The 25,888-nt window shown below is 44.6% G+C and overlaps 1 protein-coding gene across 1 annotated transcript in view; it reads right to left on the bottom strand.

The window, feature by feature from the left end:
* Positions 1–934: 934 nt before the first annotated feature.
* Positions 935–25,888, bottom strand: part of LOC144791155 (kyphoscoliosis peptidase-like) — a 799,432-nt gene continuing 774,478 nt past the window's right edge. Inside the window, exon 7 of the mRNA XM_078665811.1 lies at positions 935–6,183. Coding sequence (XP_078521937.1) covers positions 4,166–6,183 — 2,018 coding nt within the window. The 3' untranslated portion in view covers positions 935–4,165. The remainder of the gene's footprint in view (positions 6,184–25,888) is intronic.

Here is a 25,888-nt window from a genome sequence, read left to right as displayed (position 1 = left end):
TGCCGATTTGCAGAGATGCGTCAGGCAACAAAAATCTGCCCCTTTGGGTTTATTACAGTGATGACTATCTTGGCTGCTTTTGTTCCTGTTCAACTTTTTACTTATCAAAAGCCTACTTACTGGTTGATATGGGAAACAGACTGCTTACCAGACACAGTCTTTGATTACTCGGTCTTGTCACAACAGGGCTGACTCTATCCTGTAGCACACATAAGTACTTACAGCAGACAAAAGGCTTGCTGCCACACAACGGTCGACTTCAACCTCCTGCTTCATCATTTGCAATTACAAAAGGCTTGTGTTTTAGAAAGTTTAATCTGTGCCTACCAGACAGCTTCGCTGCATTATTTTTACTGATTTTTACAGACAAATACAGGCAGAAAACATTCATTTTCTTGTCTGTATTCATTTTTAAATGTGGATAAAAACGGAAATTGGGTTGCTTTTTGAGTAATTCTAAACACTGTCTGCCATGACTGCCATGGCAATAGATGTGTGGATTGATAGATAAGCGGGTTAAAAAAGAAAGGAATTTTAGTAATGAGGCTTTAACAGCAGTAGATATTCCCAAGGTTGATAGCGAAATTTGCATTTTTTCATATAAGTGCAATGAACTACCTTCTGCGGGTTCTCACTGTACTGAAACCTGGCAGACCTTCAAGAATGTGTGCATATTTATCGGTTAAATAAATGTGGAAAAATGCAAATTTTAGTTACATTTTCCACAAAACCCAAAATAAATATGGACAAATACAGATAAATTAGTAAAAAATAAATATGGATAAATACAGATGGAAATTGCATAACAATAAATTCCATAAAACCGGGAGCCCTTATTATAAATTCAGAGCTTTTCAGAACCATGCAGTCACAGCACTGCTTTCATCTTTCATTCTTCAATTAATTTAAGAGAGTCCATTTAGTTTTTCTGCTTTTTTTATTACTCAAATTCACCACATCTTCTTACAAGTATACCCTCCAAAAAGTACAGAAAAAAATGCACAATTGGGTGACTAACTGCCTAATGGCTTTATGTTACACGTCCAATAGCAGGTCTTTCGATTTTACAACCGCAAGTGTCCGTGAACGCATCATAGATACCTATGTTTAAACAGGCAACATATGACAGATTTATTTCCATACATACAAAGCTTTCAGCGGCCCATGGTGTACGGGAAAGTGTTTAAACAATGATAATTTTACAATTTGTCTTCATTCTGTACATGACAATTTTTCGCAAAAAAAGAGCAACCTATATGTCCGTTCAAACTGGGCATTTAAGTATCAACGTATAACAAATGTTAACAGGGAACATTTTGAAAACAATTTCATGTTGTTACAATTTTATTCTGTGTGAATTCAATCAAGAAAAAGAGAGATCATAATGAAACAGAACATATTTGTCAGAAGTTAATTCATTCGTACAAAAATAAAGTAGTACAATTATTGCCTTTCTTCTAACGCAATTCAGCCAAACTTATTTATTTATTTTGATTATGACAAAAGGATTATACTTTAAATTCATAAATATAATTCTCTCTGCGCTTTAAGCTTTGTGAGTGGTGTTTTAGGAAAAAGAAGTGATACAGAAGCCCAAGTAAAGGAACCATAACAAATCAAAAAAGTTACAATGAAGTGACTTGTAATTAGAGACAGGTTATTGGTGTGTACAAGGATGTCTGAATAATAATTTTTCAATATACAAAAGAGATCAATCAGATTGTTCTCTAGAGCTTTTACTGTTAGACTATCCTTTAGTATTGTCGATGACGTTTCAACCCTACTTGCAGTGTGAGAGTCTCATCAGGACAAGGATGACCTGGGGACTACAAATGGCACTGTTTTAGATGGATGGCACTGATAATACAGTATGGCTGAGGGGCTACGCAGGCTGGGAGGCTATGCTTACCCAAGGTGGATAGGGTTCTTATTATTAGTTCTTTTTTCTCATTAGGGCCAAAATTTGATGTATTTGGAGATGTCTCAATTATCCTACAGAGCCTAGAGTGCAAATGGATAGATTGAGAGATATAACTCTACCAGACAAGGTTTAGATACACTGAAGGAATGGTGCAAGTTTGTTACTCTAAGTAACTGACTGTGCTATCTATCCACAATATGGGTTCTGCCTCCCCATTGTACATGTGATGAAATCCGCTTTGTTATTTTAACATGACCATGAGATCAGCAATACATTGCATATAAAATTAATAAAATGTATAAATCCGAAACTGTCACTAAAAATTGTTCTCAAAAATAAAGATAATCATCTAGTTGTGAGCCTCTATAGGAAACCGACGGATCAGAATACACTATTACAACACAGCAGCTTTGCCCCACAGGCTCTCAAAGATGGAGTTCCCTATGGAATATCGCTAGTAGCCCTCAGACCAATCCAAAAGAACAGTCCATTCATCAAGCCATGGTATCTGCATAGTTCAAGATGTCCACAGTAGAATTAGTGGGAGGGAGCAGCCTAATTGTTGTGGTATGCCAGTAGTGATTTACTTTTATTTTTATTATAGAACAGTGATTAGCTGACACGTGTTTCGCTTTGCAGCACGTTATACAGGTCGAAGATATTGTTTGAAAACTACTTGACATGGATAACAGAATGTGTGTGCTGGATCCCCAAAAACAGCAAACTTGTGTTATGGCTGGGAAGGTCAAACTCAGTTGAGATCTTAGCACCATCATCACCACATTAACCTCTGCCACAAGTCTCAGTGCTCAAGCAGTTCGGGACGAGATTGCCTAAAGACCTTACCTACTCATACACCTCTATACTGGAGAAATTCATGTTTAATTTTCTTGGTTAAAATCATGTGTTGAATTTACCATGACTGACTCTTGCAACCATATTTCAGTGTTGTATACCAAGGCTGTGTTCACTGTATTCTGCATCCGATGTTTGGAAATATATGCCTAGTTGGTTGCCTGTCGTTTGTCACTGTAACACAGATCTGTTGACATGGAATTATTTGTGCACCATGTCTGTGGTTCTCAGGGTGTATTATACTGCCAGCCTTACTAAGCTTCTGACAGACTGGCATAGAAGAAACTCTTGTTTCGCATGAGACAAGGTCCCAGCCCTTTCTTACGTCTCCTCCTCAATGCTTCCATTTTGATCACACTGTATCCTTTGCCTCTAAAGGCCACATTCCGCTGCTCAGAGAAGTTGTCTTAAGGACCATACATAGTTGTTTAGGCTCCATGAGGTTGGTCCCAGTGTACACCTCCCAGAGCAAATTAATGTGTTTTCAAACTCCCTGTCTTTTTTTCCTGACCCGTAACAATTTAAGTGTGAAATTTTTTTTGCAGATGCTGTTTTCCTTCTGGCCCTTTCTGGAACTCGGTATTGTGTTGGAAACAAAATATTTATCTCCTACATGTTATTATACTGATGCTGTCAGTGGGTCTTGAGTTGCTGCTAGGAAAGGCAGTCAAAGAAATATTGCTAATGAAAGATTGGATGAACACAGAACAGCATAGGTAAAACTTTAGAGCAAATTTCAAGTGATACAAGGCGGCTGTTAAGATTGCTTCAAGGATGAAAGAGAAGCACTTTAAGACTCCACTGGTTTTAAGCCTGAGCATTGTTTAGTAAGCCTGAACAATCTAACAAACTTCACATACTTTTGCGATATTTATCATATGTGGATTTTAACATAATTTATGCCCTGCCAGCCTGGCTCAATCCCTAAAATCTCACAAGACACATTTTCTTTTTCAACTTGTCTTCTGTCAGCATCTTTTGTGACCTTAGATCACAGATATACCCTCACATTCAATATGCATATAAGATATCGCAAGTGAATGTTGCCAAATTTTGTGCCATTTTCATGAAGATTCATGAAATAGAAATCATAATTTCTCACATCCCTAAGAAGCAGCTTTGCATGTGGCTTCAGCTGCACACCTTAAAGAAATGTAACATTAGCACAGTTAAGCAGAATAATTAATGGCACATATGGTACTTAAAATATTATATTGTTGTGATCAAATTGCCAATTTGGTGTACAGCATATTCATTGTAGGAACAACATGTAGCTAAATGGGATATTTCAACCGTCCTTACCAAAGACTTCTGGTTATTGTGTGAACTACAACTAACAAAACATTAAATATCGCTTTATAGAGTTAAATGGGGGACTAAATGATTGTGTTAATGTGCCCCAACTTGATAATTCAAGATGGCTGTTTTGCTCTGGAGCGGAGTTTCCTGGACCATAACGTCCACTTCGTGATGTCCACCCGTGTTGAATGAGCCCTCCCAGTACCCGTCACTGCTCAGTATCAGAGGCCAGTCCTTTGCATCACTTAGAAATACAGAGCTCACTCCTGGAATCCTGAGTTTGAAAGAAACACTTTGATCTGCAGGTAGGATCCCTGAAGTGGGCTCTACAAGTTCATATTCATCCAGCCAAGAAACAAATGTAAGGGGGAAGACGGGCCACTTAACTGCAGCATTTGTACAAGAGAGGAGGTAGCTGCACACACTCTCGTAGAGGTTACCCATCTTCCTGTTCTTCTTGGCATATACACTGAGTGCATAACTCCCGGCTTTAGGAAGTTGGACCTGAAACGTAACAGTATTTCTGTGCTGGTGTTTGAAGATGTGTCTGTTCTTGATATCTTTAGTCATTGGCATGTCATCAGTGTTCAGTGCGGCAATGACATCCAATGTTTTTTCCAGTGTGAAGCTGATAGAACAACGTCCGTCCGTTGTATGTATGATAGGGCCAGAGTGGGAAGGCTGATAGAACCCCAATTCCTTCATCCTCCAGTTTGGGCCTACTGGATTATGTAACTTGCTAGGAAAGGGTGGCCACTGTACCTTTGAGTTTGTGCATGAAAGTAGGTAGTTGCAGACATATTGGAAGTATCCTGATTCTGACTTGCCTTGTGCATAGATTTGAATCGTGTAGGACCCAGCCTGAGGTAAATGTATCAGAAATTCCACCCACTTTTCTCGCTGAAACTGGAGTATGTGATTCCTCTTGATTTGTTCTGTCATTGTAATGTCATCGCTGTTCAGAGTGGCAAAGGTATCCATGTGTTTTTTCAGTGTGAAACTGAGAGTGCAGCAGCCATCTATTGTGTGGATGACGGGATCTGTTTGAGAAGGTTTGAGGAAACCTAAATTCTCCATCCGCCAATTTGGACCAACTGGATTATGTAACGTCCGTGAGAATGCTGGATGCTGTACTCTAGAGTCTGTACAGCGGAGCAGATAGTTGCAGACAAATTGTGCATCAAAAGGGTGTGTCTTCTTCTCCATGAAGATTTGTAGAGCATAGGACCCTGCCTGTGGTAACTGGATCTGAAACTCCACAGACTTTTCCCGTTGGACTTGCAGAATGTGACGCCATTTAATCTTTTCTGACATTTTTATTTCGTCAGTGTGCAAAGTTGCAAATACGTCCATATTTCTTCGCAACATGAAGCTGACAGAGCAGTATCCATGCTCTGTCTGGATGATTGGGTCATGATGTGAGGGTTGTAGGAAGCCAATCTTTTCCATTTGCCAGTTTGGACCTGTTGGGGTGAGTAACTTCTTAGGGAAGGCTGGCCACCGCACTTTAACATTTTTGCAGGAGAGGAGATAATTGCACACACATTGATAATCATCAGGTTTTGACTTACTCTTTGCATATATATGAAGAACATAGGTCCCTGCCTGTGGGAGCTGGATCCAAAATTTAACAAATTTCTTCTGTTGCACCTGCAGGATGTGTCTTCTCTTTAGCTCCTCTGTCAATTTGATCTCATCTGTGTACAATGTGGCAAAGATATCCATTTGTTCCTTCAGTGTGAAGCTGACAGAGCAGCAACCATCCTGCGTGTGGATAACTGGATCGGGGTGAGAAGGTTGGAATAATCCCTTCTTCTCGGACAGCCAGCTTGGACCAACTGGGTAATACAACTCCTTGGGGATCTTCATATTCTTATCCACGGATCCACATTCCACGATGTATTCTAGAACACTGGTATAGATTTCTGAAGAATTGAAGGGTTTGGCAAAGATCTGTAACTTGTGCCGACCTGTCACCCTAGGATAGACCTCTAGCTTCATACCGTACTTCTTCAGCATTAACAGGCAGGACTTTTCAGCACCATTCAAATGAAACATGAATAGAGTTTGTGTGCTTCCCTCAATGGAAATGGAAGACCGTCCCTTCACTGTAAACAAAGGAGAAAAGGAGAAATACAAGTCAGAAATTTTCAACCACTTAAGTAAATAAAAAGATCATACTCTGTACAATCCTACACCATCAGTAATTTGATGTTACTCAGTGAACACATTAGAAGAGCTAGGATTTAAGATTTTAATGATAATGGAAAAGCCCCCCATTTCTGGAGTGCGTGCTAAATCTACAGAACAATAAACCAGACATATGTTATTTACTATGATTTAGGTAATTCTACTGGTTGATTCTTACTTTATGTCCAATTTGAATTCAAGCCCATCATTTCAATTTCTTGCAACGATCCCTAACATAAGTTAGTTTTTGGAAGCCATCTTAAATTTGGATGTTAAGTGAGATTTGATACTGAATTGTTTTCTGAACAAAGTTGGTGCCTTTTTTGTTGAGATTCACGTGAATTAGTAAAATACATTTTCAACACTTTCAAATAGTATAGTTGGGATTATGCTCACCTGTAACAAGGTTGGTTGTGCCATACTTAGAATGGGCTTGGTCTCGTCAGGACATATGTTTATTTTTCCAAAAATAAATTAATTTTACGGTTTGAAAATTGAGGCATGAAATGTAAAATTGTATGCATGTGGAGCCACAAAACGTGGTTATATTAATTTCACCCACCTTGTGTGGAGTGTCATGCATTTCCATTCATGTCCATGCAGTTCCTGACACTAATGCTTGAAGTTTTAAGATGCATTCAATGAGAAAGAAGAACTACAAATCTTGCCTTGTGTATATTTTATCTAATGTGTTTTTTATGGTCTAAAGAACCGAAATAAAGTTGAAATTGAATTGACTACAAACCTACATGCATCAATTGTGTTATCAACATTTCGTAGCAAAACATTGGACTGCTGTGTTTTCTGAGAATAAAGTTCATGCTTTTGATGACGGTACCATGTTATCAGGGATCTGTTGCATATAAGAACTGTGTGATAAATCTTGGATATGTAGATGATGAGAAAGATTATTGAGCATTTAAAAAAAATCTACTACACCCCAACCTGATTGAGTGATTCAATCAATCAATCAATCCGGGGTTTATATAGCGCACTCCTCACTTGTAAGGTTCTCAAGGTGCTGGGTGCCCCCAGCGCCTTGAGACCCTCATGGTGCCCCCTGCACAACAGGACTTGTGTTATTTGAAAAATATAGTATTATCTATGCACTTGGGAGACTGGTGAAATTCAGGACTGCTGGATAGTGTTAAAAAAAATATATGTATTACACATCACCCAAGTAAATATACAATGTTTACCTCTTTCATTTCAGTTATGGGTGTGAATACAAAGCAACTTGGAGATGTGTTGACTTCTCACCGGGCTGTGCAGTCTTTTCCCTCAAGACCTAATATTTTAAACAATTATTGCCATCAGCACCCCCTAGGGAACCTCAACCATGATTCTGATACTTCTCGTCTGTCTTTTTCTCCCTACACTCATCGGCCTTTCAAGTAACTATTGTTGATCCAACTTCACCTCTGATACCTCAACATATGCATCTTCCTTAAAACAATGCTATATCCAACACTTGCAACTGCTGCTCCATTAAACCCTCAGACTGAAACTTCATGTAACTGCTCTGACTAAATTCCAAACTACTCACTGACATTTACAGCATTGCTGTCACTTGCACATTTGGAACCATTTGTGGAAAAAAACAATTTGCAACAATGACTCTTTTGATTTGCCCACACCCACACATATTCTTGTTTTCCATTTCTATATTAGAGAAGTCTGAAGACTCAGGAAGACCTATCAAGCTTCACAACAATAATGTTACCCCTACCCACACACACACTTCATCTAACCTTTAAAGAGGGTAAAGGTGGCCTCCTCAAAATAATTCTGACATCTACGCTTGCATGTTTTATGATCACCCAAACAGGATGCCAGACCACTCAAAATCACTGCTCACTTCAGAGCACAATTCATGCAGTTCTCTGCTTCGAAGGATCCGTTCTTTCTACTCATTCCCATCTCAGTCCCTTTTGATGTCTCAGGCACAAACCTTGTTGTGTCCTTTGGGAACATGCATCACTCCACATTTCAACATAATTTGCGCCCACATTTCTTCCCAGACCACAAAGTAACTTATTAACTGTCTAGTTACCACTAAATTATATTAGTGCAATATCCGGCTTGGCCCACCCACAATTCGCTTTCTGTGCTATTGTTAACGTGATAAACACATGAACATTTTAATATCCCATACCAATACTCTCCCTTTCATAACTGCCAAAAATACGTTACCCATCGGATGAATCAAAATCTAATTTAGCTTTTCACTCTGGCTTTAAAATGATGTCATTGCCTGTCCACACTATCCAATCAAGACCATCTCACTCAGCCAATCTTCGAACCCTGTTAGTGCTAAATGACCTGTATGTTTCATCACTGCCTCCTCTCACTCCACTTACTCAGCCCACTGCCTCATTCAGAGAAGAATGCCCTAAGGCTTTTATAGCAGTGGGATTATGACCACAGAATTCTCCAGTAGCAGATAATTTTCCAACAACAAATTTACCATTTCCTCCACAGATGCTAGGAATATTTGTTACTATCCAAATCTAAATCATGTGCCTCGGTCTTCTGAAAACCTTCATAGAGAGTCAAAGTAACATAACTTGATTAAGAGAAGTCGAACGTCTTCTGCCATTTCTAAACCAGGATAAATCTGGGGCAGCTGTTGCATGTGGTGAGGCACGACCAGGCCTCACACGTGGTGCTCCGGACCCTAGAATAACGGAGACAGGCACAGTGTGTGAGGGTTAGCCGGAAAGACCCCGAGCTGTCTTCCGCCCTATTTATTTATACCCCGGCGCGAGCCCGCCCCGGGGTATGCGTGAGTGCGTGTACAGTGGCAACATAGTATAGGAGAGCACGGGTGGCTCTCTACATCCCTCCTTCAATTTAGTCTTTTGTTTTCTTCCAAACATCCGTTCACCCTAAGGTGAGGTCCATGCAAAGTCTCTCAGTCTCTGGCTGGGTGCTGGATTGGGTCGCAAGTTGTATCTTTGACTGCGTGCAATTGGTGACACTGGCACTCTGGTTAGGGCTCCTTCCACCCTGGCATTCCAGGAATCCGGCATTGGGCTGCTGGGCTCGGCTCTGGTACCCTGAGTCGCCCCTCCTGGTGGGTTTTCCTCATTAGATCTGGTTGATCCTGAGAACGAAACCCCATTATCCTGAGTAAACTCCTCCACAGCCTCCTGGTCCTCTGCTGTCATCCGGACATCCGTGGGTACTTGTGCCTTCTTGAAACAGGAGACGTTGCGGGTGACCATTTGTCTGCCTCGCCGGGCGGTGACCATGGTGCCTTGAATTTTGTCTACTACCCATACCTCAGGTTCGTACGGGGTTCAGAATTTCCACCCCGGATGTCGGTCCCGAACCACCACGGTGTCTCCTACACGCAGCGACGGCTCTTGGGCATGTCTGGCTTCACTTGCATTTCGATTGGTGTTCTGCCTCCGAGTTTGTATGGCCTCTTCATTCCTGTCTTTGGGCCTCCACGTGTGGACAGTCGGGATACCATCTCTGGGTGCTCTTTTGAACAGCACATGGGCCGGGGCACATTTTGTGGTACTGTGTGGAGTCTGCCGATAGGCTCCTAGGAATTGATCCAAGGCTGCTTCCGGGTCTTCCCCTCCGTCCACGGCAATCCTCAGGGCCCGATTGAGGGTCCTCATTAATCTCTCGACTTCCCCGTTTGCCTTGGGCCACTGCGGAGTGATCTTCCGGTGGGCGATCTGGAGGCTCTGAAGGTAGTTTTGAAACTCTCTACCTTGGAAAGGTGGTCCATTGTCCGATTAGATTTCCTCCGGGATTCCCATGGTGGCGAAGATGCGACTCAGGGCTTTCTTGACCTGGGGAAATGCTGTAGAGGACAGTACTTCCACTACCGGGAACTTGGAGAATGAGTCAACCAGGACGAGGGTATGTCGGCCGTCTGGGAAACTCCCAAAGTCGATACTGAGGTGAGTCCACGGACTCAGGGGGGCTTCTTCTGTGATCACCGGCGCTGGGGCTGGTTCGCTGCCGGTGATAGTGCAGGCATGGCAGTAGCGCACCATCTCGTCTACCATGCTGTCCATGGCTGGGAACCAGACCTTGCTTCTCAGGCGTGCTTTAGTCTTGGCCATCCCTTGGTGGCCTACATGCGCTATCGCCAGTATCCTGGCCTGGAGGCTTTCGGGAATTACGATTAGGTGTCCCCTTAAGATGACTCCTTCGTCACCCACACTCAGCTCATTCCGGACCTGCCACAGTTGTTGTCGCATGTGACTGACTTCCGCTCGAAGGCTTTGCGCTCCATCTAGGAAGTGGGTCCATCTGTTCCCTTCTAGAGCATGGCGAACTCGGGACAAGGTTTCATCCGTTGCTGTCGCTTCTCCTATCTGCGTCAATGTCATCGTTTCCGGACACGCTGCTTGCGAGATCATGTGAACGAACGCCTCCGCTCCTGTTCCGTCTTCTAGCGGGCGAATTGGACTTGTTATGTCCGGATGCCGGGACAGGTAGTCAGCGGGGTTATGTGCCCCAGGCCTGAAGACAATCTTGACGTTGTATCCTTGCAGCTAGACAGCCCACCGCTCTATCCGTGGGGGTGCGAGCCTAGCAGATCCAGCAAACAGAGGCAGTAGTGGTTTGTGGTCCGTCACCACACTGAATTCTTGACCGCACAGATAAAGGTGGAAGTGTCGGCACGCCCACTTTATCGCAAGAGCTTCACGTTTGATTTGTGCATATGGGGTTTCCGTGTCTGACAGGGCTTTGCTGGCGTACGCTACTGGCTTCCATACTTCCGGTCCGTGTTCTTGTAGGAGCACCGCTCCTAGGCCCACCGGGCTGGCGTCGACGATGAGCTCCGTTTTGCACCGAGGTTGGAAGTACGCCATCACTGCCGTGTCTAGGAGGCTTGCCTTTATGTCTTGAAAAGCTTTGTTGGCTGCTACAGTCCATTCCCACTTGTAGTGTTGCCTCGTGAGCGCCCTTAGTGGTTCCACCAGGGCAGCTAGGTTGGGAATGAAGCGGCCACAGTATGTGGCCATTCCCAGGAAGCTCCGCACTTCGGTGGGGTTCCGCGGTGTGCTGGCAGCCTTGATTGCTTCGGCTTTCTTAGGATCGACCTTCAGGCCTTCTCTCGTGAATGTGTATCCAAAGAAGTCGATAAACTCTTGGTAGAAGGAGCATTTTGATTGGTGTAGGGTCAGGCCGCTGTCTACCAATCTCTGCAGGGTCGCCCTCAGATGAGCGTGGTGTTCCTCGAGGGTCGCAGAATAGACCAAGATATCATCACTTAGGTTGATCACTCCACTCAGCCGTGACAGCACTTCATGTATTGCATTTTGGAACACCTCAGCGGCCGAGGACAAGCCGAAACTTAGTCGCTTGTATCGACGTAGTCCTACGTGGGTGGAGAAGGTGGTTATGTATCGGCTCGCGGGTTCTAGCTCGAGTTGATGGTATCTCGAATTGAGGTCCAACTTCGAGAACCATTTTGCCCCGTTTAGGTCGGCCACTATATTGTCCATGGTCGGGGTGATATGTCGCTCCCTCTTGACAGCCACGTTGGGTAGCCTCATGTCCACACATAGTCTGATGGCCCCTGGTTGTTTTGGCTTGGGTGCGACTACTAGTGGAGGCACCCAAGGGGTTGGGCCCGACACCTTTTCTATCACCCCAAGGTCTTCCAGCTTTTGGAGCTCTGCTTCTACCTGGGGTCTCAGATTGAACGGGACCCGCCTGTGTCGCAGGGCAATGGGTCGCACTGACGAGTCGATGTAAAGCTTGACCTTTTTCCCTTTGAGTTTCCCTAGGCCATGGAAGAGTTCCGGAAATTCCTTCAGTAGGGTGTCTGCGTGGGCCTGATGAACCTGGTTCGCAAAGAATACGAGTCCTAAGTCTTCTGTAGTGTGACAACTCAACAGGGTACCTTTCTTCCCTTCAATGATGTGAAAGCGTGTCTTGGTGGAGTATTCCCCATTCACGACTGTTGTCTCTATGACGCCTCGCAGTGGTAGCGGGTCCGTTCCCCCATAGGTGTATATCCGAGCAGTGGAAGACGCAAGAAGGGGTTTTGGTGACATCTTGTCGTATTGATCTGAGTCCATCACGTTTACTGATGCTCCTGTGTCGATGAGAGCTCTCACTTCAGTGCCTTCTATGGAGACGGAGCACATGGGCGGTGGTCTTTTCCTCGTCGACACCCTGCTAACATATGAGATAACATATACCTCGTCATCACTCTCGTCTTCATATCTTGGTTGCCTCTCCTGGGCTTGGTTGTCTGGGGGAGACGGCTCCTGGTCAACCAACAGTTGTCGAATTCACTGTGTTATATTCTTGGACCTCAGGCCTGTTGGCCGATATCGCCCTCCTCGGCATACTGCTGCAAAGTGGTTCAGCCGGCCGCACTTTGAGCATGTCTTTCCTTTTGACCGCAGGTTGCGGTCGCCGGGTGATCTTCGCCACAGTAGTCGCATCGATTTCCTCTTGCAGTTGTGGTACACTGGTGGTTTCCCAGGGGTCTCCTCTGGATTACCTCGACCTTCTCCTCCTTGACTGCCGGCTGTGACCGGGTCTGGGCTGGCATTGCCACCGGCGTTCAATGCGAAGGTATCAACCCAGGCCAAATTACAAGACAAACACTGGCTATTTAAAGACATAAATTATGCAAAAACTATAAACTATAACACAGAAAAATATACTGTTATAAAAAAGTTTTTTAATTATATTGATAAAAATAGATTAAACACATACATCACGTATACATGATAAATGATACAATAAAAAGATTTTTGTTAATGATAAAAATGAAACATTTGTTCTAAAAAGGCTCGAGGGACAGTATTGTAGTTCTATATATTATTGGCGTGGCTGTAGTCTGTCAACGCGTTTCGACACGTCGTAGTGTCTTCCTCAGGACAATATTTTTTGCAGCCAAATTTTCATTGTATATAGGATGAACTCAAAAACACTTGGATAGCTGTAATTTCTGTGATATCAGGTTAAAAATCAGTCGATATTTATCGGGCCTGGAGTGGCTTCTTTTATGTCATTCAGTCTTCACAGTAACAAACGGAGAATGAGGCACCTCAAACAACTCTTTATTTCGGTATGTGAAATCTTTTTCTGAGGATTTCACTGCTCACTTCTCATTCTTCGTTTCAGAGATACATAACCGCTATTTTCTTTAAAATCAATGTTCGCCACGAATGATATTTTAGCTTCGAGGTCGTATAAAAAGCTGATACTGAAGAAAACGCTCAGGACGCCATGATAGCTCTGGATGTTACACCTTACACCTTTTGGAATTACGCTATAAATATACGAATGATGATTTACTATTGTTGATTTTGTAATGTGAGACTACAGCAGATTGGCCGAGTCCTTCTTTTAGCGTATGGCTGACAGGGGACACTGTTTCTAAGCGTCGAAATGCGAAGACGTTCCCAAAGCAAGGGTTTTAGAAATCTCTAAGTATTTCTGGCGTCTGCTGGCTGGTTCGAAAAACAAAGGGAACCAGCCAGCAGACGCCAGAAATACTAGAGCAGAAGAATCCTTTATGCTTATGATCTGTATTGATATAGCTCATAGACATCAAATAGGGGTAGTAATAGATGGCAGCTACTACCCATGCTTGTGTGCGGCACCCCTGTCGATGACTTATCCTGGTCATTGGTAGCAGAATGAATAGAAGGTAAAGAGGACTTTAAGAGCACAGTCTTTCTGTAGATTTACGGATTTTCTTTACCAGAGACAATGGACAATAGGAGGGTTTTGAGAAGTTAAGTTTGGGCCAAGGGTTCGACCATATGAAATAATTGGGGGTCAGAGGATGCATGATGCAGCTTTTGCTAACATCCATATTTGGGGCAAAACAACACCCATAGTTTCCTGTCACTGTTCCTGGGGCTGTCCCATTGGATCATTGTTTTCTGGGCAGTTATGCGGTTTGTTATGTTTATTTGCAACTCCTTTAAAAGTTGACCTCACGTGTGCTTACTCACGCTTCACACCTAAAACACCACTATAAGTGTTTGAATAAATTATTAATCCATCAATAGTAGTCTAACATCACAGAGTGGGCTTTTCGTGTTTTGAGAAAATACACTTTTGCCAAAATGATTTTTTGTCCCTGACAAGATGTTGATATGGAAAGCCTATTCCTGCCAAAGTTCATATTTTCTTCCCTTTACCTTCCAGTCAATCATCTCGTTTTAGATTTACACATCAGAAATTAAATGACTTCCGAAATTAAATCAATAGCTTACTAGACTCTTCAAGGCACTCAATTTAACAGTGTATTCTACTCCTGATATTGTGTACTCTGCCGTAGCAGGCAGTTACTTTTTTACTAGACAAGAATATTGGCTATTTATGCACTTAGATGGCTTTGGAACTTTGCATACAAGCTGTCACGCAATTGCCCAGATGACTTAAAAGCACCCACTAGTCATGTGCAATTGGCAAATTTTGTCTACTAGAATAGTGATAAACTTTGATGTTTATTGTAGGAAATTGGGTTAATGGTTGAGGGGGATCAAACACTACTCAAGCAGCAACCACAATCACTGTCACGGTGAAAGATAAGCAAACTTTAAATTAACCTGTGCTCTCTTAGCTTGGCACAAAAGCAGTCAGGCTTAACTTGAGGGCAAAGTGTAAAGTATTTATGCAGCACTTTAAACAGTAGTAAAGAGAAAACACAACACAAGATAAATCCCAGATACATTTAAAGAAAACTGGGGAAAATTGTAATTATTTATTTGTAAATAAAATGACTTAAATCCCAATTAGCAGAACCAGAGATATCCAATTTTAAATGTTTAATTAAAAATAGTGCGTATATGCACAAAGCGCCAACTGTGGTTATATGGTCACGCCAGAGTGGGACAAAGTCACAAGTTCAGGCTGACCTCGATGGAGCGCGGGCAGGTTACAGAGACCAAGTTAGGCCTGCTGAACAAAGTACCTTAAATCCTGTTTGCCAAGCATTCTGAAGAAACTGCAGGGCTATTACGGGAAGTCCTGCAATGCCGTTGAGGGTGCAATTGACGAGGGGCCTGCAAAGAAAATGCCTGTGTCGCGCAGAAGCATTCACAATGAAGCTCTGGGAAGCGATGCAAGGTCCTGCATTAGAGATGTGTTGCACAGTGGCAGGTCCGATGAAACTTCAGCATGCAATGGGAGATCCTGTGTAGGGAATACGTTGCGCCTCAGTAGTTCGAATGTGGAGCTTCAAGGAGATATGTCGCACTGCGTCGGATTTTCCCACAGGACCACAACTAGCCTGGCCTAGAATAGCACCTTTAAACCCACTTACAGGGGCCAGGACTGGGTGGCACCACTTGGAGTGCAGGACTCACAATGGACCAGGTGCTGGGTTCAAGGTGTTTGGAACCTTTTCTGTTGGTGAGGCTCTGACCAGAGGCCAGCAAAGTATCTTTGAGTCACCCTGGTGGTCCTGAGTTTAAGATACAGGATTAGTCCTTTTCACTCAGACGACAGGGCAACAGGGCAGCAGTCACTCTTGCAGAGCAGCACAGCAGTCCTTCCAACTCTTCCACAGGTAAGGATGTGTACTGAAGAGTTGGGCCTGAGAGTCATTATTTATACTTGTTGCCAGCTTTCAAATAGGAGAAGGTTCTGGATATTCCCACCCTGAGAGGGGCTTACAATTTTCTGCCTCCCTTGCCCCGGCCCTAACTTGCCCTGGGGCACAAAAGGCTAGTTTCAAACCCTTTGTGAGGGTGCTCAAGCAATCTTTGTGATGTGAAAGTGTGATAGGTGAAGACTGCTTTGCCCCACTATCAAATCAGAGATAGCCCTTCCTGCTAATACCTTTTCCCCTTTGTTTTACTGCCTGAGAGCAGCACACAAAAGACCAACTGCTAGTTACACCTAGTCATGTGACCCAGGATACAGGCTGCAGGCACAACACTGTTAAGACAAGAAAATGCCAACTTTCGAAAAGTAGCATATTTTTAGAACTGTAAGTTAAAACCCGCCTTTACCATTAAACAGTTTTAAATTACATTTCTTTAGACACCAAGATTGACATTTCTATATTGTGAGAAAGTGCCCTCTTTCGTGCATGGTATGCCCCCACTTTCAGCTGAATTGCTGATGTGCTTTGACTGAGTGTGCCCTGGGCTGCTGCCAATCAGGTACCCAGGGCCTATGTTCCTTCCCTAAAACTGCATTGAAGCCTAAACCCAATTGGCATCTCTGGCCACATGTCAGCCCCTGGTAAATGGTGCCCTAGGTACCCAGGGCACTGTGACCAGAGAAGGCCCATAAGGACTGCAGCACTTATTGTGCCACCCTTAGAGGCCCTGTGCCCTGACACACATACACTGCCTTTGCAGGCTGCATGTCTTGGTGCAGAACAAAACAAAGAGTCGACATGGCACACATCCCTGTGTGCCATGCCCACAAAACACTGCCCTGGCATACATCAGTCACCCCTCTAGCTGGGTGCTCTATGCCAGTGGTGAGGGTACAGGGGCATGAGCCCTGTACCCCTACAGTACCCAGGTCCATTCCTGGGCACTGAAAGTGCAGTGCTGCCATTAAGAGTATGTGGAGCTGGGAGGTTGTCATTATGAACTCAACAGCACCATAATGGCAACACTGAAGACTGGGAAGTTTGGTATCAAACTTCTCAGCACATTAAACCCACACGGATGCTAGTGTGGGATTTAATGTAAAGTGCACGACAGAGGGCATCTTAGAGATGCCCCCTGAAACTCGACGAACTCCCAGTGACCTGACTGAGTTTTTCTGGACCCCTGGATCGAGAGCTTCCTGCTCTCGGGGGCCTGAAACAATGCACATCCTGAGATGAGGTGCCAAGTCTCCTTCCCCAGGATGGGCAGGGTTCACGAAGGAGAAGCTTCAAAGGCATACCGCGTTTGTGAGCCTCTCCAGACCACTTGCTGTACTCAGCAACTGGTCCCCACTCGTTCTACCCCCCACTTGGAGCGGGAGACCCGGAGGGAAAAACAAAGTGAGGAAGAGAGGTCTGCCCACCTCTGCCAACTCCATCCCTGTCACGATTTGCTCCCTGTGTTCTCGTGTCCCCCACCAGGGGGCTTAACTGTGGGGCTCTACAGTGTTCTAATATGCTTCCTGACACTCCCCTGAATGCATATCTTGACTTCCAGCTATTTGGCCACTATTTGGGAATTGCCATCCATTCTCAATCCATGCCGGGTTCTGTGAAAGCCAGCCTGCTTATACTTAAAGCCAGCCTACTCATGCCTGAAACACCATTACCCAGAATTCCCTGCTCACTGCCTTGTCTCCACCCCTGCAGGCCAAGGATGGGTGGAGGAATTCAGCTCACCTGTGGCTGGCTGCTGCTAGCCTGCTCACACCAGCTGCATGTGATTATTGTGAGCTCTTTTAAGCCCCAGCTCCCTTCAGGCAAAGGTTGGTCATTGTAGCTGTTTATCGGTGAGACCAATCCTTGTTTCCAGAGTTTCCTGAGCTTTTGCTATTCTTGTTTCCAGTGTTTCATGAGCTTTAATTATGCCTTGTTCCTGACCTGCTGCTGTTTTCCCTGTTCCTGAATTAGCACTGCCTGCAGTGCTACCCTGACCCCATAGCCTTAGTATTCCTTGTTCATGAACTGCAGCGGTTTCCCTTCTCCTGAATTAGCACTGCTTGCACTGCTACCTTGTTTCCTGAGTTCCTGAGCTATAGCTATTCCCTGTACCTGAATTAGCACTGCCTGCAGTGCTACCTTGTTTCCTGAGTTCCTGAGCTATAGTTATTTTTTGTTCCTGGGCTTAGCTATTTTTTGTTCCTGATTTGCACTGCTCGCAGTGCTCTCTTGACTCCTTGTTTCCTGAGCTGTAGCTATGTCCTGTTTCCTTGAACCAGTATTGTCTGCAGTGCTGCCTTGACTCCTGAGCCTTAGCTCACTTCTGGTTACTGCCCCAGCACTGCCTTCTATGCTACTTTGTTTTCTTGATTCCTTAACCTGCACTATTCTAGTATACCCTTGTAGCCTCCCCTTCTGTATATCCGTTTCCAGTCCCTGCCTTGCTTCCCATTTCCTTGGCTCCAGTTCTAGTTTGCTGCCTTTCTATTCTGCTGTCTTACTTCTGTTACCTTGTATGTTTGTTACCTGATTTCTGCCAAGTGAGCCCTGTAATTTCCTTCCTTTCCTGTTAAACACTCCTCCTTGCTAGCTCCTTGTCTATTGTGCTTGTGTTTAGTTCTACCCCTTTGCTGTTACTGCCTTGCGCGTTCCTGTTTGATCGCCAGGATCCGTGGGCTCAGCTGACTACCTAGGTGGTGTTTCTTGTTCACTGTGAGTTTTGTCTTTGAGTTACATTTATAACATCACTATAGGTATAAGCTCCACAGACCCTGCCTTTGCATGCATATGGTATTTGCAGTCAGTATCTGTAACAGCAATTGCGGGTAAGAAATGTACTGAGCTTCAGTCTTACCATGTGGAGCTCCTGAGTGCTTTACCCCACACTCCCCTTTATTGTTAATGTTGTATTATATATATGTCTTGCACGTCCGTCCTGGGTGTAGTTAGTCTGAATGCTAAATTGCCTTGTGAGTGCCCTTCCTTTCTGAGTCTTACCCCTCTTGTTCACTTGTACAGGCTTCCCCTTTGGATCTCCTTTTCTCCTCTGACTCCCTGTATGATCCTGGGCAGCACTGTACTCCTCCTTTCTGTGTACGTCTTCTACCCAGTTCCCAGTCCTTGTCCAAGTCCCTGACCATGTTCCCCACATAGTCCCGGACAGTCCCTGTCAGAATGACCAACCCACATTTCCAGGGTCACTGCTGAGGTTTTTTTGCATTCAGTTAGCTACCTCATTTTATTTCTCAGAGCTCTCCCAGTCAGTTCTTGCCAAGATGTTTAGTGTCAGATCCAAAAAGTCTGCACATGTTGGCAGACCTCCATTACCAAATCACTGTTCTATACAACCTAGTAGAAAGTCCTTAGACTCTAGAGATCGATTCATTGAACAAAACAGACTCTTGCGTGCTGAATATTGTTCCCTGTGGTTGGCTGATCCTTCTATGTTAGATTTTCATTCCATCTGTAACCCTGATCCTCACCTGATGTCAGCCTGTGACCTACAGGATAAAAACGAATTTCTGCAAACCTTGTTAGCAGCAGGATGACAAAATAGTAATTTAGAGACTCGTACTATCAGGGGACATATTCCTGATGTTTGTAACTCAGAGACCCCCTGTCAAGACAATGTTTTCTTTGAAGACAATTTCCAGACACCATATTTATCAGCATCTTACCAAACTGGTAGTTCAATGACCCCAGTTAAAGCATGTTTAACCACACGGCAGCCAAGGAAAGAGCAGATTAATTTCATAACCTCTGTTTTCCAGTCAGATGATTTTACCCAGTCTGTTAGTCCAGTACAGATCAGAACACCGAATACTAGAGGAACCTTGTTAAATACTACTTTCAAAGTAAACTGTGATCTGTTTGTCAAAAGAGAGAGAAGACCTATTAAAACACAGACCACTAGTAGCAAGTTTAAACAAACTCCAAGGTTTAGTTCTGTTGATTGTTGTGAAGTTTCAAAGTCTACCGCTGAGCTTGTAGAAAAAGATATTCAATCTTCACAAGATATATTTGAAGTGAAGATTTGGGAATTACAAATGGAGAATAAAATGTTTCAGACTCTGTTAAAAAATTATAACCCAGAGTTCAAGTGGGAATCTAAAACCCTGGTACAAGACTACTTTTCAGCTTCTATGTTAGCCTCCTTAGAAATGGAGAATGAAACCTTGCGCGCTCTTTTGCGGTCTCCTCAGAGCTGGCCTAGTAATTGTGTAAATAATCATGTGGCTAATCACTCAGATTCCACTCAGGACAGCCATAGTAACATGTCTCAAAGTGCAGTTAAGGAAAGTATTTGTTTGAATCCTGAATTTTCTAACTCCTCTGTTTTGTCTTCTAGTGCTAAATTCCATCTAGGTGCTACATCTGAGATGTGTCCCTCCAGTTTTGAGGAACCCCATATTTCAGGCAAGACCCAAAATATCTCCTTGCTTTCTTTTTCTGGTAAGGCCAGTTCAATCTCAGAGATAACCCATAGACAGGCCAGTAACATACAGACAAATCATGAACCAGTGCCCCACATAATCCCTGATGTGACAATGTCCTGTGACTCGGACCATGCTCTTGATTTAACAGCTGTGACAAAAGTCAACCTCCTTGCTGAAAAGGAACAAAATCCTGACCCCTTCTTTGCTGTTTTGCCTTCAAGCACACCACATATTGAAAAGTCAGGAAATGATAGTACTGTATGCTCCGATACACCTGTACCACCTACTAATGCAGAAGAAAATGAGAACATCTCCAAAGACCAAGTGATCTCTTACTTGTTTCCTCTGACTAAGACATGTGAACTGCCAAATGGTAAAGGGAGTCTGATCATCACAGACGGTAAGACAAGCACTATTCTGAGCCATCCTGAAGAAAGAACTTCAGCGTGTTTTAATGTGCAAAGCAACTGTGAAGATTTCACTACAGACAACAAGGAAGCTACTGCTCAAGGGCAACCGCCGTTTCCAGAATTTAAAGCCTATCATCCTTGTGCCCCTATGCCATCAGCTTGTTGTCTTTCAGAGTCTCCAGAATCCTCAGTTTGCTTGGCATCTGAGCCCAAGCCTGCAGCCTACCTGCTATCTGAGCCGGAACCTGCAGCCTTCCTGGCATCAGCACCGGGGCCTCCAAACTACCTTCTTCCAGAGCCCGAGTCCTCAGCCGGCCTGCTGCCTCCTGCACCAGAGCTTCCAGGCTCCCTGCCTTCTGCACCAGAGCTTCCAGGCTCCCTGCCTTCTGCACCAGAGCTTCCAGGCTCCCCGTCTTCTGCGCCAGAGCTTCCAGGCTCCCCGCCTTCTGTAGCAGAGCTTCCAGGCCCCCTTCCTTCTGGACTTGAGCCTCTACTGTGCCAACGTTTTGACCCTGTGCTTCCAGTTTCCCAGCCTTCAGAGGTCTCAATACATATACATTAAGAGACTGAACCTCCAGCACCAGAGACAAAACTCTCAACATGTAAGCCTCCAGGGCCTGGGTCTCCTGCATACCTGCTTCCTAAGTCTCCTGCATGTGTATCTTTAGTATGTTTTCTTCCGGGGCCAGAACTTCAGGTCTTCTTCCTATCACCTCCTTCATTTTCAGCCAGTTTGTCTTTGACCTCTGTGTCTCCTGCCAATCCGTTATCTGCTTTTGACCCTACAGTCAATCAGCCTTTGTTTTCAGAGTGCTACTCTAGCCTGTCATCATCAGGACTTCAAACACATTTAATGCAGGCTTCTAAGCTCTTGTCACTGGATTTGGGCTCTTCAAGTTCTACCTTCAATACTGCTGTTAATTTACATCACAATTTACCTTCAGTCCTCTGATAGCATGCACTGAATCTATGATGGGAATTGACTTCATTCTTAGGAGCAAAGGCTTTAGATCCAGTTCCAGACTCTGGGAGACGGTCTTTGGAGGGAGAGTACTGTCACGATTTGCTTCCTGTGTTCTCGTGTCCACCACCAGGGGGCTGAACTGTGGGACTCTCCAGTGTTCTAATATGCTCTCTGAGACTCCCCTGCATGCATATCTTGACTTCCAGCCATTTGGACACTATTTGGGAATTGCCATCCATTCCCAATCCATGCCGGGTTTTGTGAAAGTCAGCCTGCTTATACTTAAAGCCAGCCAACTCATGCCTGAAACTCCATTACCCAGAATTCCCTGCTCACTGCTTTGTCTCCACCCCTGCAGGCCAAGGATGGGTGGAGGAATTCAGCTCACCTGTGGCTGGCTGCTGCTAGCCTGCTCACACCAGCTGCATGTGATTACTGTGAGCTCTTTTAAGCCCCAGCTCCCTTCAGGCAAAGGTTGGTCATTGTAGCTGTTTACCGGTGAGACCAATCCTTGTTTCCAGAGTTCCCTGAGCTTTTGCTATTCTTGTTTCCAGTGTTTCCTGAGCTTTAATTATGCCTTGTTCCTGACCTGCTGCTGTTTTCCCTGTTCCTGAATTAGCACTGCCTGCAGTGCTACCCTGACCCCATAGCCTTAGTATTCCTTGTTCATGAACTGCAGCAGTTTCCCTTCTCCTGAATTAGCACTGCTTGCAGTTCTACCTTGTTTCCTGAGTTCCTGAGCTATAGCTATTCCCTGTACCTGAATTAGCACTGCCTGCAATGCTACCTTGTTTCCTGAGTTCCTGAGCTATAGTTATTTTTTGTTCCTGGGCTTAGCTATTTCTTGTTCCTGATTTGCACTGCTTGCAGTGCTCTCTCTTGACTCCTTGTTTCCTGAGCTGTAGCTATGTCCTGTTTCCTTGAACCAGTATTGTCTGCAGTGCTGCCTTGACTCCTGAGCCTTAGCTCACTTCTGGTTACTGTCCCAGCACTGCCTTCTATGCTACTTTGTTTTCTTGATTCCTTAACCTGCACTATTCTAGTATACCCTTGTAGCCTCCCCTTCTGTATATCCGTTTCCAGTCCCCGCCTTGCTTCCCATGTCCTTGGTTCCAGTTCTAGTTTACTGCCTTTCTATTCTCCTGTCTTACTTCTGTTACCGTGTATGTTTGTTACCTGCTTTCTACCAAGGGAGCCCTGTCATTTCCTTCCTTTCCTGTTAAGCACTCCTCCTTGCTAGCTCCTTGTCTATTGTGCTTGTGTTTAGTTCTACCCGGTATACAACGGTAACCACGCATTTTTTACAACGCGGTACCGTTACCACGCTACTTTTACCACGCAAGTCGTTACCACGACTTGCGCTGGGGGGCGCTCCAGGATAGTAAATAGTTTAATTTACTATCCAACTCCTTTCCCTAGAGTCCACGGGGACTGGAGTTGGAATAGTAAATTAAAAAATTTACTATCCAGCGCCCCTCCACGCAAGTCGTTGTAACGACTTGCGTGGTAAAAGTAGCGTTGTAACGGTACGCGTTGTAAAAGTACGCGTGGTACCGTCATATATCCGTTCTACCCCTTTGCTGTTACTGCCTTGCGCGTTCCTGTTTGATCGCCAGGATCCCTGGGCTCAGCTGACTACCTAGGTGGTGTTTCTTGTTCACTGTGAGTTTTGTCTTTGAGTTACATTTATAACATCACTATAGGTATAAGCTCCACAGACCCTGTCTTTGCATGCATATCCTACATGTGGGTATTTTCAGTCAGTATCTGTAACAGCAATTGCGGGTAAGAAACTTACTGAGCTTCAGTCTTACCATGTGGAGATCCCGAGTGCTTTACCCCACACCCCCCTTTATTGTTAATGTTGTGTTATATATATGTCTTGCACGTCCGTCCTGGGTGTAGTTAGTCTGAATGCTAAATTGCCTTGTGAGTGCCCTTCCTTTCTGAGTCTTACCCCTCTTGTTCACTTGTACAGGCTTCCCCTTTGGATCCCTTTTTCTCCTCTGACTCCCTGTATGATCCTGGGCAGCACTGTACTCCTCATGTCTGTGTACGTTTTCTACCCAGTTCCCAGTCCTTGTCCAAGTCCCTGACTATGTTCCCCACATAGTCCCGGACAGTCGCTGACAATCCCTAGGGTGGGGGAGGCAAGGTGAAGCACAACCTCGAGTCTCCCACCATCTTGAGGATGGGGGGGACCCAGCCAACCAGGGACTGGCTCCTGCCCCCCTCCCACTGGAGAGTAGCAGAATAGGGGGTGTACCCACCTCAGGGAAGGGACCCATTACTCCCTGACCTTTACCTACCTGTAACACCCCTATATTTAATATTTAGGGGCACCCTGAACCTTCCTTCCTCAGATCCAGCAATGACAAGGAAAGAAGAAGGACGAGAAGCTGTGCAGAGCTAACAAGAGGACGATGCCCACTGACTTGGCCCCAGCCCTACAGGCCTGTCTCCCCTCAAATCTGCTCCTGCGAAACCCTGGCGTGTCGAGCGGCCAGCAACCTCAAAAATCCCAGAGGAACTGCCTGCATTCACTGACCAAGCTGTTTCTTCCCTGAACACCGGACGTGTTTGAACTGTAGCTTCTGGTGCCAGCCAGAAACTGCGAATCCAGCACACTCTGCACCAGCCGAGCCAGACCCGTGTTTGAGTGAACAAACACCACGAGGAGGTCCCCCCGGGGGATCCTGACCCGAGATCCGGTGACCCCTGGCCTGCCTCAAGCCTCCAGACGACACCTGCAGCCTCAATCCAGAGGGGCCCCCTACCGTGACCAGAGCAGGTAAGAAAATCTGATGTAAAAAGGCACCCCTGCACCCGACGCCCCACGGCCTTGTGTGCCCAACCCAGCAGTGCCTACCCATCCCTCTACATCCCAACATACCCCTCGAAGTGGTTTTCTCTCCTGGAAGATCCTTGTCCCCGAGCCTGCAGTGTTTCTTTGTCCCGGAGAATTCCTATTGAAATCAACTGGGCACCTGACCTCCAAACAGCACCCTGCACCGGGCTGCCCTAGGGCTGCTGAGGGTGCCCGTTAGGTGCTAACTTGGTCCCCAATGTGCCCTGAGCTTAACCCTAGAAGCTTTACTCCCACAACCCTGTCGCCTGCTTGCCAGCCGCCACTAACCAGAGTCCTCCTATCCCCCATTGGATAACATTGGGCCTCAACACTCTGCACCCGGCGGCCCGAGTGCCGATGAGGGTGCAACAACAGTCCATCACTGACCCTGGGTGACCCCTGAGTCTAACCCCAGAACCCTAACTCAAAAGACCGATTACTTACCAAGAAACCAATAACTCATTTTTCCTCATAGGATAACATTAACACTTTTTCTCCCAAAAAGTTTCTGTGTCGACTTTTGAAAACTGCAAATATTCCTTAAAAATCAGCTGAATAACCAAAACGCATTTTCTCAACAAGATCCAGCACTGAGTAAGAAAAAGTAACAATATCCTTACTTACCTGCTAAGTGAATTTCCTCCCGTAGGATAACATTGGTGATTAAATGTGAAAAAGTTTCTAAGTGTCAACTTTTGAAATACAATAATATTCCTTACTAATCGTACCTTTAACCAAAACGCATTTACTCACCTGTTTTCAGGACATGTCCCAGGGCTGAATTTAGGATCCAGTCCTGTGTTAGCAAAAGTAATCTGAAAAGTAATTAACTGCATTTTTCTTAAAAAGCCCATTCAATTGAATGTACTATACCTGCAATGTGTTGCAAACTACTTTCTTAAAACTGTAACGAAAACCAGTACAAGTTACACTGCTATTTTGAACTGTGTTCATACAAGTAATTTACCTCTGAAAAGTATTTTTATGCATACCTGCACCAGGCTTGCTTATTTCTAGAAATAAAACAGCATATTTTTTATACAAAACAATTGACGTAGAGTTCAGTTCTTGAGTGTGTGAGACCATTTGCTGACTGAGTGTGTACATCAAATGCTTTACACTGTCCTCTGATACTGCCTTACTCCATGACCAAGCTACCACTTTAGAGAGTAAGGTTCTATCTAACTTTAGCCTCTGCCACACCTCTGGGGACCCTTGGACTCTATACATATTGTACCCCACGTTGGCCCAGTATATATAGAGCCAGTTTCTTATATGTATGTTTTACAGTTCAAAATTACCACATATTAAATGTGAGAAGGTAACTCAATGTTAACCTATGAGAGAGGTAGGCATGCAATAGTGAAAAATGCATTTAAGTGTTTTTTCACTACTGTAGGAGAGTAGGG

The sequence above is a fragment of the Lissotriton helveticus genome, chromosome 11, assembly GCF_964261635.1.
Source record: "Lissotriton helveticus chromosome 11, aLisHel1.1, whole genome shotgun sequence".
Classification (NCBI taxonomy): Eukaryota; Metazoa; Chordata; class Amphibia; order Caudata; family Salamandridae; genus Lissotriton; species Lissotriton helveticus.
This window is presented reverse-complemented; position numbering and strand designations above follow the sequence as displayed.